Below are 15868 nucleotides of genomic sequence, written 5' to 3' on the forward strand. Positions count from 1 at the left end.
CGAATGCACCAAAAATATATGAAAAATAATTTTTATCACCACTAACCTGAAGCTTGAATTAAAGTCTGTTTGCTTTTTTCTTCCTCCTTATTCTCTCTATCTTTAATAAAAGTGCTAAGAAAAAAAAATGGGCAAGGAATGAGGCATGAGGGAGAAATGAGAGGTTACCTTATAATGCTGACAGCTAACTGTATCTTGCCAAAGTTAAATGCTCTTTGGTTTTTGGAGCCCAGCAAAAACATGTACTTCCACATGTATTTCTTTATGAGGAAGTATGGCTCAGAGAGGATAAAGTTCTCATTCAAAACTGTCAGTGAACAAACCAATGTTTCTAATCAAAAGATCTGTCCTGTAGTAATCATCTGAACATTCTTCACAATCACTGATTACACACCAAGAACCATAACAATGACTTCTGGCCCTGGGAGATCACTTCAAAATGGACACTGGGCAATTTCATTTAGAACAAATGTTTAGTTAGCAACCTTATGTTTGCTTTAATTCCAGTTCCTTAAATACAGTGGCGCTTAACCACTGTGTTCAATAATTAAGGAATATGGTCCAAGTAATTTGTTGTGCTCATGTCCCCTGTGAAGTTTTTAAACTGGTCAGTTAATTCTAGACAATTTAATTCAATGTGTTTTTCATTCTAGTTACAAACTAAATATTGGATATACTCTAGATCAGGGGTTCTCAATCTTGACATGATTAACACGGGTCCAGATAATTGCTTGCTGTGGGGTCTGGTCTGGGTATGAGAGGAAGTCTAGCAGCACCCCTGACCTCTACATACTAGGTGCCAACCCTGAAGCTCAGCACCCCTGAAGCTCTGACAAATGAAAACGTCTCCAGACACTGCCATATGTTCCCTAAAGGACAAAATCAGAGCCACTGTCTGGATAAATGTCAGCTTCCATAGAGAGAACTGGTTTGGATGATTCTAAGAGCGAAACTATCCCTTCCTCTTATGTTTAATTTTCAGACTGGCTACTTTCTCCCAGTCTGATGTCCAGTGAATTTATTTAATCAAGTCATGCCTTTGTTTTCTCCTCTGGAAAACGGGATTGATAATTATTTCCACAACTCCTGAAGACTAAATAAAATGAGCCATGCAAAATCCTTAGCAGAGCAATTAACAAATAGCAAGCACTCAGTAAGCATGGGCTGCCATTATTGCTACTCTAAACTGAAATTTAGTTTAGAAGTCATTCAAAGCTGAGGATGAACCAATCAGTGTTTCTAATCAAAAGATCTCTGTCATGTAGCAATCATCTGAACATTTTAGTTTAGAGGTCCTCCCTATGCAATCAGTGAGCTAGGGCTTTTTGTGTATTCAGCTAGCAAAAGAAAGATTTTGATTGAGGGACAGTTGTTCTTTTGAGTAAACAACATGATGGAAGGGGTGAGATAAGGATTTTGGAGGGAGAAATTTGGGGTATAATTTACATTTCCTTGGGCAAATTCCAAATGTGCTACCTTCATCATCATTACATGCAAGTTAGCAGTGGAAGTAATATCATCAACAATGTGTTTGAAATATAAAGACATGAACTATAATTTTTAAAAGCACCATGAAAATGACTGCAATGCATAGGTGATGCCAGGATCTCTTCTAGAGAGTGTAATTGACTGTACCCTCCAATTTCTGTGCTTTGAAACCCATCACCTCACCTGCTCCAAAGACCATGCCTTCCTCTGGCTACTCCCCACCAATGACCAAGTAGGAGAGAGGGTACTAAGGCAGATACCAGGGAGACACAGCACTCTGTCTTTTGGCTCCAGCAAGAATGAAATAATAAATTAACATTTTACACATTTGCTTCTGATATTTTTCTTTTTATAAAATGCTTCACAGTTTAATTATGCTGCATATCCCTCCACAATTCTACTTCTTTCCCACCTCAGAGGTGGCTAGTATTCTAATCTATGCATATTTTCCCATTTTCACTATCTGTGCCATGATACACACACACACAAAATACATTTTTTGTTTTCAAATTTTAATAAGTGGTATAATATTGTGTATATCATTCTAAAAGAAACTTTTTTTGTTCAACAGTTATTTGTAGATGTAATTGTTATGCTAATTATATCTAAATGCCTTCATTTGAATTGTTACATTACACTGTCTACTATACTCCATTGTATGACTATCATAATACATCTTTTCTCCTGATGGATGTTGTCAATATTATCATTAGTACAAAAATGCAAACATTCAAAATCACTTTTTGAAGTTTATTTAAAGAAAATAAATATAATTTTACAAAATATGAAACCTGCAGGCAAATATACAGATGAAACTAAACTAATAATCCAAGTAAACCTAAGGGATACACTAAAGAATACTTTTTAGAGTGTTATGCATTTTTTTATATATTTATTTATTTTTTTATACAAGAGCTGGGGTATAGGCCAGAGGCACGGGAGGGTAAGAGGTTTCACCAGAGACAGAGCAGGGAGCAGAACAGGCAGACGACCGAAATACACTGCTAAGGGAAGCAGGAGAGGTCTGCCACACCATGTGGGAATCTCCCTGGCCAGCCAAGAATCGAACCTGCGCTGCAGAGGCTGCAGACAGCTTCAAAGCGCTGCACTCAACCTGCTGCGCCACCAGGGAAGCCCGTGTTATGCATTATTAGCAGTCAATTCCTTTCTGAGATATGTGCTACTTGACAGGAAGGATAGCTCTACTAGCAGACAGTAACCAATACACAATTTTTCACATTGCTATTCTCTCATCAGCCATAGCCCAGAGGGCAGTCACTCTAGTGCCTAACCTTATCATTTTCTGTTAATATTTAGTGAACATTTCAAATACAATTAGCTGCTTCTTCAGATCAAAGGCTTTTACATCTGCCCCACATGCAAACCAGAGCTATACATGGAACACTAGAAGCTGAATTGCTCCATTCTTGTATTTTTGTGTGACTCACACTGAAATATAGAAATGAGAGATGGAATTCTAGGGCTAAACAGCTAGAAAATATTAATTCAAACTTGAATATTCTTCAAAGAGACTGTGGGGGCAATACTATCTTCACAGGAAGAAATATAAGGGAAGCAAGTGACAAAATGTTTTCTACAGGACTCTTCTTTTTGGCTGTTTTGATTCCACCTGGTAAGTCCAAAATATATTTTTAGAATCTTGTTTAATTTTTAAAAACTCATTTCAAAGATAGATTTAAAAGTCATTAATAGCACACTTAAAACCCAAATTTTCATTATTAAAAATGGAAGAGGAAGACTACATGGTCCTTAATTGCTACTGGTTCTGTAGTGAAGGAAATATAACCATGGAATGAGGTGATTTTATGAAAATTTGCTCAGTTTTGGTCTGGGACTTAAATGGAACATACTTAGAAGGTAAGAAGTTTGTGTAAAAATGTAATTTAGAAAATTCCTGAATCTGAGACAGGTGAGGATTAGGATGAGGGGTATGCCCCTTAGTAATCACAGTGGGTGAGAAAAATAAATTAATAAATTGACTAATATATAACTCAATCCCTTAGGACACATATTAGTTGCCAAGTGACAGTACTATATCTTGATCAAGGTATCAAATTGAAGTTTGGCTCCAAGGTATAAGACTTTTGAAACCCCTCTTAAAAATACATTAAAAAAAAAACATTTCTATAGCTTCTCTTCAGAGAAGTAAATAGCAAACTATTTTCTAAAAAAAAAATCAACAGTCAAATTAACAAGTTCTTGTTTTTGCTAGCTTTGAAGAGAAATGATGAGTTTGCTAACTGAAGCTTTTCACGAATGTTAACATTGGATGTCCAGGAAATTCAGTTCAATTGAACATTTGTCAAGTGGCTACTAAATTAGAGAGGATTTAAAACAAAGTTTACATAAAATACACTGAGAGCCAGCCCCTTCCTCTAAGTCTTAACTGCTCAATCGTGTTTCATGTAATAGTTTCTACTCCCTTCCCAACTTATCTTCTCACTCCACACTAGGTTAAATGGGTTTAACATGTTCTTACTTCTAAGAATTTCCCTTTTCCATGTTTGCAAATGAGAGAGATATATTTACTATACAATAAACTTGGCCAGTTCAATTTGTTACTCCTTTAATACAAACACTTTCTTGGATTTGATTAGAAAGGCTAACATTCAAGGACCATTTCAAAGTTAATTTAGAAATTCTAGAATTATTTCTGTGAATCATGCTGTTTGATTATTTTGCTTACCCTAATCACAGGTTTATGTCAGGCCAAGTAATAAACAAAGAAAATTTGAAAAGTACTATTTATGCCATTAATCAGTAAATAAGCTGAAATAAACTGTCATAATGGAAGTTAATGATTATAAACAAACACATTTATAAATACTCTATATGACATGAAACAGAATTTTGTGAAGTGAAAGGCTAATTTTATATCTACATCAGGAGTTAGAGGAAGATCTTCCCTGATTTGAACTACAGAAAGTTAGGGAAAAACTATAATGAAAGCAGAATTTTCAGAATCCACTGGGAGACATAAAGCAAATGGATACCAGAAATATATGAGGTTAGAAATCTGCTTCTCTTTTTTCTCCTTCTTAGCACTGGCTGGACCGTGGGCTAATATATGTGCAGGCAAGTCTTCCAATGAGATCAGGACATGCGACGGCCATGGCTGTGGCCAATATGCTGCTCAAAGGTATGGGCTATCCAGATAATCATCAGACTCTTTTGGCTCTAAACCTCTTTGCTTGGTGTTCTTGCCTAACATTTCCCTGAGTGATCATAATCATCCCCCTGAAATGGCAGGGAGCTCAGAGAGAAACCAATTACATTATTACCTTTGGAGTAACTTTCAAGAACTCTGCTTCAACTGTGGGCTCTAAAGTAGGAACAGAGCATGGGATAAGGAAAAAAGAGGGGGGACGCTGTGTTTTCCCTCTCAAAGACTTCATACTTGGATTATCTCATCAGGCTTTTCCAAAGTGAAGATCCAACATTACTATCCCATTTTGTACATGAGGAATTTGAACTGAGGCACCAAAGGGCTAACAGACAAGCCAAACATAGTTGGAGATACTGAAGGTTGGGCTTAGATTCAGTCTTTGGGGTTCACGTTGCATCACAACATATTATACTGACCCAGGCTCTGAGAGTCAAACATCAGAGGCTGCCCTAAGTAGGTCATTTCCTCCAGACAAAGTGAATTTTGTGAATTTTCAGTAACACAGCACCATCCCGGGATGTCATTCTCTGATGAAACAGCCATGTGTAAAATTTTATCACTGATCTCCATCCTAATTGTAGTGGAACTTTCACTTACACAAATACTACTTACAAAGCAATATGAGTATCTGGAATGGAGCTAAGAAACAAGAAATATGGAAAAATGGTCTCTGAGTTGCCAAATTTAATAATCAATTAGTTCATACCCACTGGACTTATACAATAACTCACTGGCTATTCACTTGGGAGCTGCTGGACATTGCTTAACATGTATTCCTAACAATCCTGGTGAGTCTGACTTTCCAGGTAAAGACTATAAGAAGGGGGCCTCCCCGGTGGCGCAGCGGTTGAGCACTGGGTTGCGAAGCTGCCCGCAGCCTCTGTGGCGCCGGTTCGATCCCCGGCTGCTCCCCGGCCACTGGAGGAGGGTCCCACATGGCGCGCAGACCTCTCCTGCCGCCCGCTGCTCCCCTCAGCAGTGTACTTCGGTCCTTCTGCCTGCTCTGCTCCCCGCTCTGGCTCTGGTGAATTCTCTCACCCTCCCGCGCTTCTGACTGTACCCAGTGCATGTATAAACAAAACAAACAAACAAATAAATAAATAAATAAAGCATGCCTCTATAAAAAAAAAAAAAAAAAGACTATAAGAAGGAAGAACAGGTGGTCAGAGCAGGGAGTGACAGCAGTGAGGATTATTAGATAATTATATTTTGTTCTGTACACTTTCACAAACCCAGAAGTATCGCTTACTGCATTAAAATACCATATGCAATGCAGTACATGATGTTTATAAGGACTTCTGGATCGCTAAGAGAAAAACAAGACTAGGGTAACAGGTGATTATTTTATGATAGATAGATTTCATTAAATGACAACACTTTTCTAAGTATCTTGATGGGGGTCAAGGTATCTATAAAATTTACTTACAAAGATTGCCTCATTTCCCCAAAATGCCACATAATAGTATATAATATTTTCAAAGGGGTTTTTGTACCAAGAGCTATTTTAAATGCCTTAATTTTCACAACATGGTTATTTCTACCTGCAGGGAAGGAGGATAAAACTGGGCTAAACGGAGTCAAGAAACCTCAACATGGATTGGAAATCCTAACACGTTCTGGCAGCTTAAATTTTTGAAATTCTAGTCTGAGAATAATATGCTAATACCACATTCCTGTGCAATAAAGCACCCAGGGCAGTGACTCAATTTGTTCAATCTTATTTACATCCTAGAAATCATATGCTTCACCAGGGTGTGGATGTCCTGTGCTCTGATGGAGCTACTGTTTATGCACCTTTCACCGGAAGGATTGTGGGCCAAGAGAAACCTTACACAAATAAAAATGCTATCAATAATGGTGTTCGGATATCTGGAGGAGGTAAGAGTGGATATACCTGGGAGAGGTCTGATCCTTGTTTAATGCATATTCCATGCATTAATGGACTTTCACAAAAGTCCCTACTTTCTTCAGAATAATAAAACCTAGAACACAGAGGATATAGGGCACCAACAAAAATAGCTACTGTATTTTCAAAGATGTTCTACCACTTCTCCTAAATCAACAAAACTCTATAACCAACTGAATCACAAACCCAACAAAACTCTATAACCAACTGAATAACTTTCTTTCTGCGGCCCATGTGGTTTTGCTTAACAATCTATAAACAAAATCACTTTTAGCAATATTAACTGTAATAGATATGTCCGTTTATCCAAATCCCACAATTTGAAAACAATGATACTTGATTTTCAAAGGCCTCTATGTTCCAAACATAGCTGGGTCTCCTGGTACTCTAGACATTGGGGTTTTTTTTTTTTTTCATTTCTTTAATTCTACTGAGGTATAACATACCTCAGAGCAAGTGTGCAAAGACTAAGTGTACAGCTCCATGAATTTTTGAAGGGAATGTAACTGTGTAACCAGCATGCTGATCAAGAAAGAGGATATCAGTGGCATCCTGGAGACCCCTTTTGCTACCTTTAATTATTTTTCCCAGCAAGATAGTTGCTATCCCAACTCCTAACATCATATACTAGTTTCACCTGCTTTCAAAACGATACAAGCAGCATGCAGTGGTTTTTGTGTAGCTTTCACTCCACATCATGTTTGTGAGAGTCATCCTTGTAGTTTTAGCTCCTTCATCCTTCCATTATGGGTACAGATTATCAATTTAATCATTTGTCTCTAGGTGGGCACTGGAGTAGTATCCATATTTAAGTGATTATGAAAAAACTACGAACTTTCCTGTATACGTCTTGTAATGAATATGTATGTGCATTCCCATTGGGAATGGATCTGGGGGACACCCCCATGCCATATCAGTGAGAAGAACTTTGTGAAGCAGCCCACATCCTTGAGGATGTGGAAGGTGGCTATCCTCTTTAGGCCTAAAATCACAAGAGAAACCACTGCCAATGATCAGGATCCACTTAACAGCCAAGGTCAAGGTTAGCATGGTTACCTAACAGGCAGCAGAGCTGAAGCAGTAATCAGAGTCATCAGAATCAGAGATGTGTAGCATTCGCTAGTTAATCATGGTGTCCCTAGAAATGAAGAGATGGGTAGCTTATGAAAGCCTTAATATTTAAATAGAAATGTTGTAGGTCTGATGAACAAAATTCTGTCTTCAGTAATCACAACAATGGGTCACAAATATCACCCCCACAACAAACTTCCAGTCTTGAGCCAGTTCGCAATGCCAGGGCCCCTGAGTGATGGGAAGGCCAAGTCCATTTAAGGAAAGGGCTCTGTCACAGGCAAAAATTTTTACTCTGGTCATCCCCAAAGGGATGTGCAGCCACTTAGCAGGATAACTGCACTTTGGGGAATAAGAATTAAGTTCTTTGGCAATTATTGGACACTCACTCAAAACTGAAACTAATTCCTGGATACTCAAAAGGTCACTGTGGTTCACCAATGAGACCAGGGTATACTACAGTCAGGTGAGCAATGTAGTTTTTCATCAGAGTCAACCTTACAATCCGCCCACTGCATTCACAAGTTTACCCTGTGGTCATTTCCCCAGTTTTAGAATGTATAATTAAATCAATGTACCTATTCGGCAGTTAGCAAATGCTATAGGAGTGGAACTGCTGGGCTACTTGGTAATAGCATCAATCTATACTCCTGCCAGGAGTGTGTGGAAGTTCCGGTTGTTCCACACATAGGGCCTGCTGTTATCTCTATCATTTTCCTTTCAGCCATTCTGAGGAGTGTGTAGTGGCATCTTATTTCAGTTTAATTTGTATTTACCTGATAACTAATGAAATTGAGTGCTTTTTCATATTTTTTGATAACATTGGTATTATCTTCTGTGAAATACCTACTAAGTAGTTCACAGTCTATTCTTGCTTTTTTTCTCTTACTGGTATGTAGAAGCCTTTTCCATATTCTGGATATGAGTACTTTGTCAGCTCTATGTAAATATTTTTTATTCTATTGGCTGCCTTTTCACCCACTGTTGCCATTTAATAAACAGAAGTTCTTTTTAATGCAGGCCAATGTAGTACTATTTATTTTATTAACACATTTTAACCTGCTTTAGACACATTTGTCCACCCTGACGTCATGAAGATAATCCTATATATTTTTGTCTACAAACTTTATTGTTTCATCTTTCCTATTTAAATCTATAAGCCACCTAGAACTGACTTATATGTAAGGAATGACATAGGGATAAAAATTTTTAACCAATTTTATTTCTAATTGACTCAGCACCATTAATTTGACAAGACCCCTTTTTCCCTACTGCACTGCAGTATTTTTGTCATAAATCAGGGTCTGAATAAATGTGGTCCTATTTCTGGTTTTCCTATTTTATTTTTTCTATTGTGTTTCGGTCAATTTGCTAATATTGCACAAATACCACACCATCTGAATTACTATAGCTTTAATATGTATCTTGATAACTGGTAGTAAAACCTTCTAACTTTGCTCTTCTTCCAGATTGCCTTGGCAATTCTTGGTAGTTTAAATTCCAAACAAATTGTAGAATCAGTTTGTCAAGTTCCACCATTCTCTACTGGGACTTTGATTGGCTTTGCATTGAATATATAGAGCAATGTGAGAAACACAAACATTTTAAAAGCAGTCAATGAGGGCCTCCCTGGTGGCACAAGGGGTTAAGCACTGCCCTGTGATGCAATCCACAGCCTCTGCAGCATGAGTTCTATCCCAGGCGGCCAGAGAGAAACCCACATAAGCGAAGCAGACCTCTCCTATTTCGCCTGTTGCTCCCCTCAGCAGTGTGTTTTAGTCAGTTTGCCTGTTCTGTTCCCCACTCTGTCTCTGGTGAGTCCTCTCACCCCCGTTCATCTCTGGCCTGAACCCCAGCTCTTGTATAAATAAATAAATCTTTAAAAAAAAATAAAAGCAGTCAATGAACACATTATATCCCTCCATTTATTTAGGTCTTCTCTTTCATTGTTATATTAGTTGTAGAGTTCTTATACATCTTTTATATGTACCCAAGAAACACCTTATTGATTTTGTTTAAATCATCTACAGCAGTACAATACAAAGGAAATATAGTAAAAATATTTCTAGTACCCACATTAAGTAAAAATTTTCTAGTAATCACATTAAGTAAAAAGAAACAGGTGAAATTAATTGTAATAAATATTTCTAAAATATTACTTCAACATATAACATAAAAACTATTAATAAGGTTTTTGTACTAAGTCTTTAAAATCCAGTACGTATCTTAGAGCACATTAACTCAGATTAGCTACATTTCAAATGCTGAAGGGCTGCATGTGGCTGGTGGCTACCACACTGGAGAGCATAACTGATACCCCTTCCTTGTTTTATGTTCAGTTGATCTGTTTGCACTTAAAGAAGTGTGTTAAAGTCTCTTCTTTATATAGATGACTTCTGTGTTATTTAATGCACAGGTAGTTTAAACTATTGTCTCCTCATGCCTTTAGCACTATAAATTGACTTCTGTTTTGGTTCAAAGCCAGAGTTCCACTTTTTGGTAGCAGAATCATAGGCCTTGATTTCCTGATTGCTACCATTTGCTTTGCAAATCTTTGTCCAGCCCCCTAATTGTAAGCCTTTTTTGATTACTTTGTTTTATAGACACATATAGAAGTGGGTTTTTCTTTCCAAGCCAACAGAAAAATCTCCTTAACAGCCAACATTTGCAGATATAACCTGTATTATCTCAACACTGTCATTTTTTTTTATAATTATGGTATTATAATAAGTCTCTATTTCTCTGTTTGGTGGGTCCTTTGCTTTTAAAACTGTTTTCTTCTGGTATTTAAGATGATTTATATTCTTGTGCCAGTTATTTCCATTTTTCTTTTGTCCTTAATGTATAATAATTTTATTAAGTATGCCTTGGAGCTGACATTGCTTTGGGTCAATTTTCTCAGCAACCTAGTATTTTTTCTGTTATTCTTCAAAGACTAATATATTTTCACTTGAATCTATACTCCCTTGGGCATCTTGTAATTTTAATCTTCATTTCTGATAAGATTTTGTCATTTTATTCTTTACTGAGTTCAATTAATACTCATTTGTCTTTTTATCCATTCTCAGCAACCTAGTATTTTCTCTTATTCGTCAAAGACTTTATTAAATTTTATTTGAATCTGTTCTCCCTTGGGCATCTTATAATTTTAGTCTTCATTTCTTCTTCCTTATTGAGTTCAATTAATACTCATTTCCTTTGTCCTTTTATCCACTTCGGCTTTTATTTTGTGAACTTTGATTCAAAAACCCAGATAGTGAATAATTTTATTTCTTCTTTTCTTTCAGGTTTCTGTATTAAAATGTTCTACATTAGGCCAATTAAATATAAAGGTTCTATCAAAAAGGGAGAAAAACTGGGAATGCTACTACCCTTGCAGAAAGTTCATCCTGGCATACAATCCCACATACATATTGAAAACTGTGATTTGAGTGATCCTACTAGGTACCTATAAGTGGAAGATGAATGATCAGATCTTCTAAATAGAAAGTCATCTTTTAAAAGCCTGGATACTGGGTCTCCCTGGTGGCGCAGCAGCTGAACGCTGGGTTGCGAAGCTGCCCGCAGCCTCTGCAGCGCCGGTTTGATCCCTGGCCACCAGGAGAGGATCCCACATGGCACGCAGACCTCTCCTGCCGCGCCTGCTGCTCCCTTCAGCAGTGTACTTTGTCACTCGGCCTGTTTTACTCTCTGCTCTGGCTCTGGTGAATTCTCTCACCCTCCCATGCCTCTGACTGTACCTAGTGCTTGTTTAAATAAATAAATAAATCCTTAAAAAATAAGTAAGTAAGTAAGTAAATAAATAAATAAATAAAAGCCTGGATACTATAGCCTGGGTCTCAAGAAATGTGTGTTCAAACAGAAATACGAGAGATGATATTTTGATTTGAAGTCATTGCCACTTTGATGTTTGAATGTCAACTAATTTCCCGGTACTCCCTGATTTTTCTGTCACCTGTGGGATCTGGGGTGTTTTAAGATTTCTCACTCCTGAATACACCAGATAAAAAGCACATGAATTCAAGCTGATCCAGAGTGCATTTTTGACCCTTCTAAAATTAGCTACTTTTTACTTGAAAGAAAAAATAAGAAAAAGCCTGATGCATATTTTATGGTATAAGAACAGTGTTGTACAATGGTAGATACTCATATACAAATATTAAATACATATTAAATACCCATACACAAATATTAAATAAATTGCAAGTTTCTTTTGAGTTAAGGTAGTCAGAATTTCAGCCATTATCATTAGGTTTGTAAAGTTGGTTGGAGGGTGAGCTGCTTGTATGGATAATACAGAATATTCTGGTCTTTATAGCCATACTTTCCTATACTTTTTATGAAGAGAATTTCTAGGTATTGAATGATGGTAGTCCAAGGAAATATGTAATATTCTAGAATTCAATAAGATTGCAATACAGAGAGTACCAGAAAGAGAAAGAGGTGAATCTCAACCACAAGTATCTCCTAGAACAGAGTCAGTTAGCCTCATCTGGTCAAACACATGTCATAGACACTTATTTCTACACATCATTGTTTATCTATATTATTCTGTTCCTAGATATGTTGACAATAGGTACTAAGAAGAAACAAGATCATGCAAATGTTCAAAAAAACCCAAAAATGAGTTCTACTCTTTGGTAGTAGGATCATATGCCTAGAGATTTTAGTTAGTCAATAAGGAATAAGTAAGTTGAAATCATTATTCTGGAAACTTTCTTCATGAATTTTTGCTTAGTAAGTTTTAGAATACACAAAACTCCAAAAGAATGATTCTATTCTTAGTATAGACATATGAGAGGAAAATGGAACTATCGGACTTGAGAAATGGCTGGACAAATAAATTAAGCCTTAGCTATAAGGTGGAATATTATACAGCAATCACAAACAGCTTGCTATTCTTTTTATAAAGTTAAAACTATTAAAATCAAAGCACAACTTTTAGGAACACATAGATATAAGAAGGAAATCAAACAAATAATGAACACTAAATACCTCAGGACCAGATAGAGGACAATTCAGAAAAATTTAAATCACTATCAGTGCTGTAGTTTTATAATTGGGAGGTGATTTCATGAGCATTTAATATTATAAATAACACTTCACGGAAACTTCTATAACACTTCATAGAAACAACAGGACTTACATGTGTGTGACAAGGAAGAAGAGTTAATGATGACTCTCAGATAGTTTAAATCTACTGCCACACAATTAATACTTTTTCAGATCCAGTTAGATGCTATTCTCTACTGTGTCATAACATTTTATACAAGGCTAACAAATCAAGAATTTCATTTTTGGTTAAAAAAAATGAAAACTATAATCAGCACTGTCTGGTTTTATCATGTACCTTATTTATCTCCTTAGCATCATTAACTAGAGGTTGTTTCCAGAAATTAAATTTGTTTTCAAAGGACAAAGGCTGTACTCTAATTGAGAAAACAAAAAAGGAAACACAGAGATTTTTAAAGGCAATTTTGTAAAGAGCTCCAAAATGCTAGAACAATGAAATATATACTTAACCTTTGAAATAACCAACCTTTGGATATGTATGGGTATTATCTTAAAAGCCAGATTCATTACCTGGAATGAAGAGCTTCCCCAAGGTAGAGCAAGAACGTTGCCTTCTATTTGAATGCCTAGCATTGGACAAGCACTCTCATATCTGTTGAATGGAAATGCAAACTTTAGACTAAAGGACTTCTTCCTTAGGAAGAACTAGAATATAGCGCCCTCTGGTGCATTATAAACAGTTTTGTTTTTTAATTTCTTTTAGATTTTGAGTATCAAAATATTCAGCTTAAAGTATTGTAAATATATAAAATGAATTTTTATTTAAAAATTGTTTTGAGTTTTCTATAGGAAAGACATTGAAGAACAAGATAAGTGGCAAATTTAAGAGGCCACGGCTTACAGAGGAAAGAATTCTTACATCCTTATGAAAACATTTCTGACTTTTATGGTATATTAATAGAAATACATAACTTCAAAATCTACCCATCTCCCTAATACTTAGCAAGGCTCATAAGGTTGGGAAAACAAGAATTTGAGAATCCTATTTTTCTGTCTCTCAATATAATCGTAAATAGGAACTTCCCTCCCATTTCCTCCATTTACATCTTACACATAAAATTATCCTAAATATTCCAGAGCCCTCTAACAAATGCAAAGAAAATTTTAACATGAACAAGTATAGAACTAAAATATTTTTCATAGAAGCTTGAAATCAATCCAATATCAAACTCATTCATTTAACTAGAATCTTCTAATGTTTAGGCAAACGGTACTTAAAAGATTTCCAAAACAAACTAAGACTTTTTTATTGCTGAACCATCAAAATTACTCTTTATTTTCTTGTCTTGTTTTGGCTGGCCTAAAAATGTTTGCTTTTTATTTTATCCACCCAGTAAGTCAGACCAACCAGGGTCATTTATTGGAGCTAATCAATTTTACTCTTAGTTTTGCTCTGAGAGTCATTATAATGTTTATTCACTGGGGCCAATGGCTGGGCCACAAAATAGTACCATGCAGAGCATAACTTTTCATTCCATGTGAAAGAGGCCACTGACACATATTCTCTCTCCAAGTGAGTAGGCTGTGGGGACAAACACCCACTAGGTCTCCTTCTATAATCCCTCTGTTTGGCTTTGCTATCCTCCATAGAAGAGATGAGCAAACACCTCTGACATCCTATCACCTTACTGTCCACATGTATATACTCCAACTCCCTCCTGCAGATTACGAGGGTAATAAATGATACCAAGTGAGGCCAGAGGTTTATCTCTTCAGTATCACCATTACTTTGATGCCCAACCAGCCTGACCCCTCCTCTTAGCTAAGCCATTTTCTTTATTTGTTGTCCTATTATTCTAATCAGATTTAAAGTTCCCCACTATATCCTGATTCTTTACTCTCCTGAAATCTTAAGGTATAAATTACATGATCTGTAATAGTAATAATAGTAATAGTAATAAATGTCTCTAAGAAATTGGTTTTATTTTTTCAGCCAGGAATATCAGCTCCACTATCACTTTTGGAGTGTGAACTAAAGTATCACATGCTGTTCAGAGCATTTGGAACACAAGGGGGAATGTAATGAGAAGTCTGCTCTTAGAGAGCTCATCGTGAGATAGACTGTGGTGCAGTGGGGAGTCTGTATGCACAGAATGTCCTAAATAATGGGTTATTGCTCTATATAAAGGGATAGAAACAAGTTATTTTTTAAAAATTACCACTTACAAATCATAATGTATTCCAATTTCTTACCAGGTGAGAATATTTTCTTTTTCTTTTTTTTAAAGATTGATTTATTTATACAAAAGCTGGGGTAACAGACCAGAGGTGCCGGGTCGGGGGAGGTATGGGCAGGAGCAAGAGGATTCACCAGAGACAGAGTGGGGAACAAAACAGGCGGATTCAATGGAATACACTGTTGAGGGGAGCAGCGGGTGAGTCAGGAGAGGTCTGCTGCGCCACATGGGTTGCTCCCTGGCCGCCCGGGGATAGAACTCGTGCTACAGAGGCTGCGGATTGCTTCATAGTGCTGTGCTTAACCCCTTGTACCACCAGGGAGGCCCGGTGAAAATATTTTCAATGTTTCTTCTAATTAGAAGATTTTCACACATGGAAAAGGACGATACTTCTGAATTCTTTTCAATTTAATTTCATAGAAAGAAATCAAAGATACTGGGGGAGGACTTAGGGGAACAAGTTTGAAAAAGGCAATGCTCAAGTGCCTACAATATGCTAAATATTATGCTAAGGTTCTGGGGACTCAACAGTGAGCAAAATCCAACAGTGCTCTTGCACTAATGGAGCTTACAGTGCAATAGAATTGCAGATAAAGATGTTACGGGTAAATGGCAAATTACAATAGTGGTAAGCATCACAAAGGGAAGTCTCAGAGTACTGAGGGACTTGAAGGCTTCCCTGAGGAAATGACATCTACAGGAGAGCTGTGAAGGTACAAAGAGTGTAATCAAAGTGGAAAGAAGTGTATGTACAATGTCTATGACCTGAGTCTTAAGGAACTGAGAGCCCTGTAGAAGGGCTAGAGACAGATCATTGGGAAATGAGAGCAAAGAAGGGGAGAAGACAGATCTTGTGGAGTAGTCTGGGTTACTTTACTTTTAGGATATATCTTCATTCGAAAGGCAACAGATATCCACTACTGAAGAATTTTAGCTGTGTTACTATTTAAATACAGGATCACTTGG

The 15868-nt window shown here is 36.8% G+C and overlaps 1 protein-coding gene across 1 annotated transcript; it reads left to right on the plus strand.

The window, feature by feature from the left end:
- Positions 1–3430: 3430 nt before the first annotated feature.
- LECT2 (leukocyte cell derived chemotaxin 2) lies at positions 3431–11124 on the plus strand. Its single transcript, XM_037508346.1, has 4 exons — positions 3431–3437; positions 4552–4648; positions 6408–6553; positions 10940–11124. The coding sequence occupies exons 1-4, from the start codon at positions 3431–3433 to the stop codon at positions 11104–11106; spliced, it is 417 nt and encodes a 138-aa protein (XP_037364243.1). The 3' UTR covers positions 11107–11124.
- Positions 11125–15868: the final 4744 nt, after the last annotated feature.

This window comes from Talpa occidentalis, unplaced genomic scaffold (assembly GCF_014898055.3).
Source record: "Talpa occidentalis isolate TD23 unplaced genomic scaffold, MPIMG_talOcc4v2.1 talOcc4.13, whole genome shotgun sequence".
NCBI lineage: Eukaryota > Metazoa > Chordata > Mammalia > Eulipotyphla > Talpidae > Talpa > Talpa occidentalis.